A 1416-nucleotide genomic window follows, 5' to 3' on the forward strand; every position below is an offset into this window, starting at 1 on the left:
GTGGGGTCGGCCCTGGGCCCCGGGCTGGACGTTGACTCGGGCCGGGGGAGGGAGCCCTGGGCACGGCTTTGCCGACGGCGGGGAGCGGGCGGCTCTCGCTCTCCCCTTCGGAGACCTTGGCGGCCTCCTCCGCGCTCCCGGAGCCGGGAAGCCGAGGTTTCGCCAGCCGCAGCAATGTGGAATTACTGGCTCCGTCTGTAAGTTCTTGCGCCGAGGAGCTGGCAAACCGGAGAGGTGTTTCCAGTGCTGCAGCCACAGCATATGCTGGCTTTTCTTGTCTGTGGGGCTTGTCAGAGATCGGTGCCTGGACATCTTGGCTGTGTCGGTTTCTCGCAGTTTAACTCCATTCGTGGCACAGAAATGCGTTCAGACACAAGAGAAAGGACGAATACCTGTGCCTCACCTACTCTTACTTAGGAGGGGATACAGCTTCACAGTTAGGAGCTGGTGGGTATGTCACCCCACCGAAAAATGCCAACTTGCAAGGAAAAGGAGGTGGGCGATACGGCAGAGTGATCCAGGTATGGAACAACAGAGTAGGAGATAAACCAAATCCCTGACTGTACAGAAATACCAAACCTCCATTCCCTTGGGAAAGGAAAAAACTACCTGCCAGTCTAGATAAAGTAAAAAAACGTATGTGGGTTTCCATCACTAAGTGCTGAGGACAAGCTGACTTTTAATGCTGAGGTGTGGAAAAAAACATTCCTGTATGGATTGATGTTTTCCGTGTTTTACTCACAATGGGGTGTTTTCACTACAGTTGACTGCATCCAGCTGAAAGTGCCAGTCATTCAGCAGTTGTACCACTGGGACTGTGGGCTAGCCTGCTCCAGGATGGTGCTTCAGTAAGTGACTGTTTTGGTTTGAACGGGTAGGAAATCCCCATCCCAGGGGAGAGGGGTAGCAGGAAGCAACGTCCAGGGAGGTGTGTGGAAGCAGCTGTGAGTTTCACCTCATGTCAGGCGATCACATACTCTCAGGTACGCTGGGAGAATCAGTGCCGCGTGGGCCTGGCACAGCTCTCCAGCAGGAGCGAGGGAAAATACAAACCGTGATGAACTTAAGATCCTTTTGAAGAACTGACTGTTTTGACAGATGCAAAATACCTGCTCAGCTCTAAGAGCGCTGCAGGTTGGCATGCATGAGCTGATAAAGTTATCCCTCTTCCTGTGGTTGCAATTCAGAACCGATCCTTAGCGTGGCAGTTCACCTAATTCCTTTGTGTTTCCAGCGATGGGTAGGTGTATCCCAGTTCACGAGCTGATGTACTCTGTCCTGCTGAGCCCCCATTCTGTGGGAAGAGTGGTTTTGTTCCAGGAGTAGTTTCAACGTCCCAACAATGCAGTGTGTTGCCCTCTGGGTTTTTTGGTTTTGTTTCGTTTTTCTTTTTTTTGAACTAGTAGCTGTCCTGCT

At 52.0% G+C, this 1416-nt stretch overlaps 1 protein-coding gene across 1 annotated transcript in view; it reads left to right on the forward strand.

Annotated features, from left to right (window-relative positions):
• Nucleotides 1-763: 763 nt before the first annotated feature.
• The window catches only part of GUCD1 (guanylyl cyclase domain containing 1), a gene marked incomplete at its 5' end in the record, with an annotated part of 5078 nt that continues 4425 nt past the window's right edge, over nucleotides 764-1416 (forward strand). The window contains one exon of the mRNA XM_010153313.1: nucleotides 764-848. Coding sequence (XP_010151615.1) covers nucleotides 764-848 — 85 coding nt within the window. The remainder of the gene's footprint in view (nucleotides 849-1416) is intronic.

Source organism: Eurypyga helias, unplaced genomic scaffold (assembly GCF_000690775.1).
Source record: "Eurypyga helias isolate BGI_N326 unplaced genomic scaffold, ASM69077v1 scaffold38746, whole genome shotgun sequence".
Classification (NCBI taxonomy): domain Eukaryota; kingdom Metazoa; phylum Chordata; class Aves; order Eurypygiformes; family Eurypygidae; genus Eurypyga; species Eurypyga helias.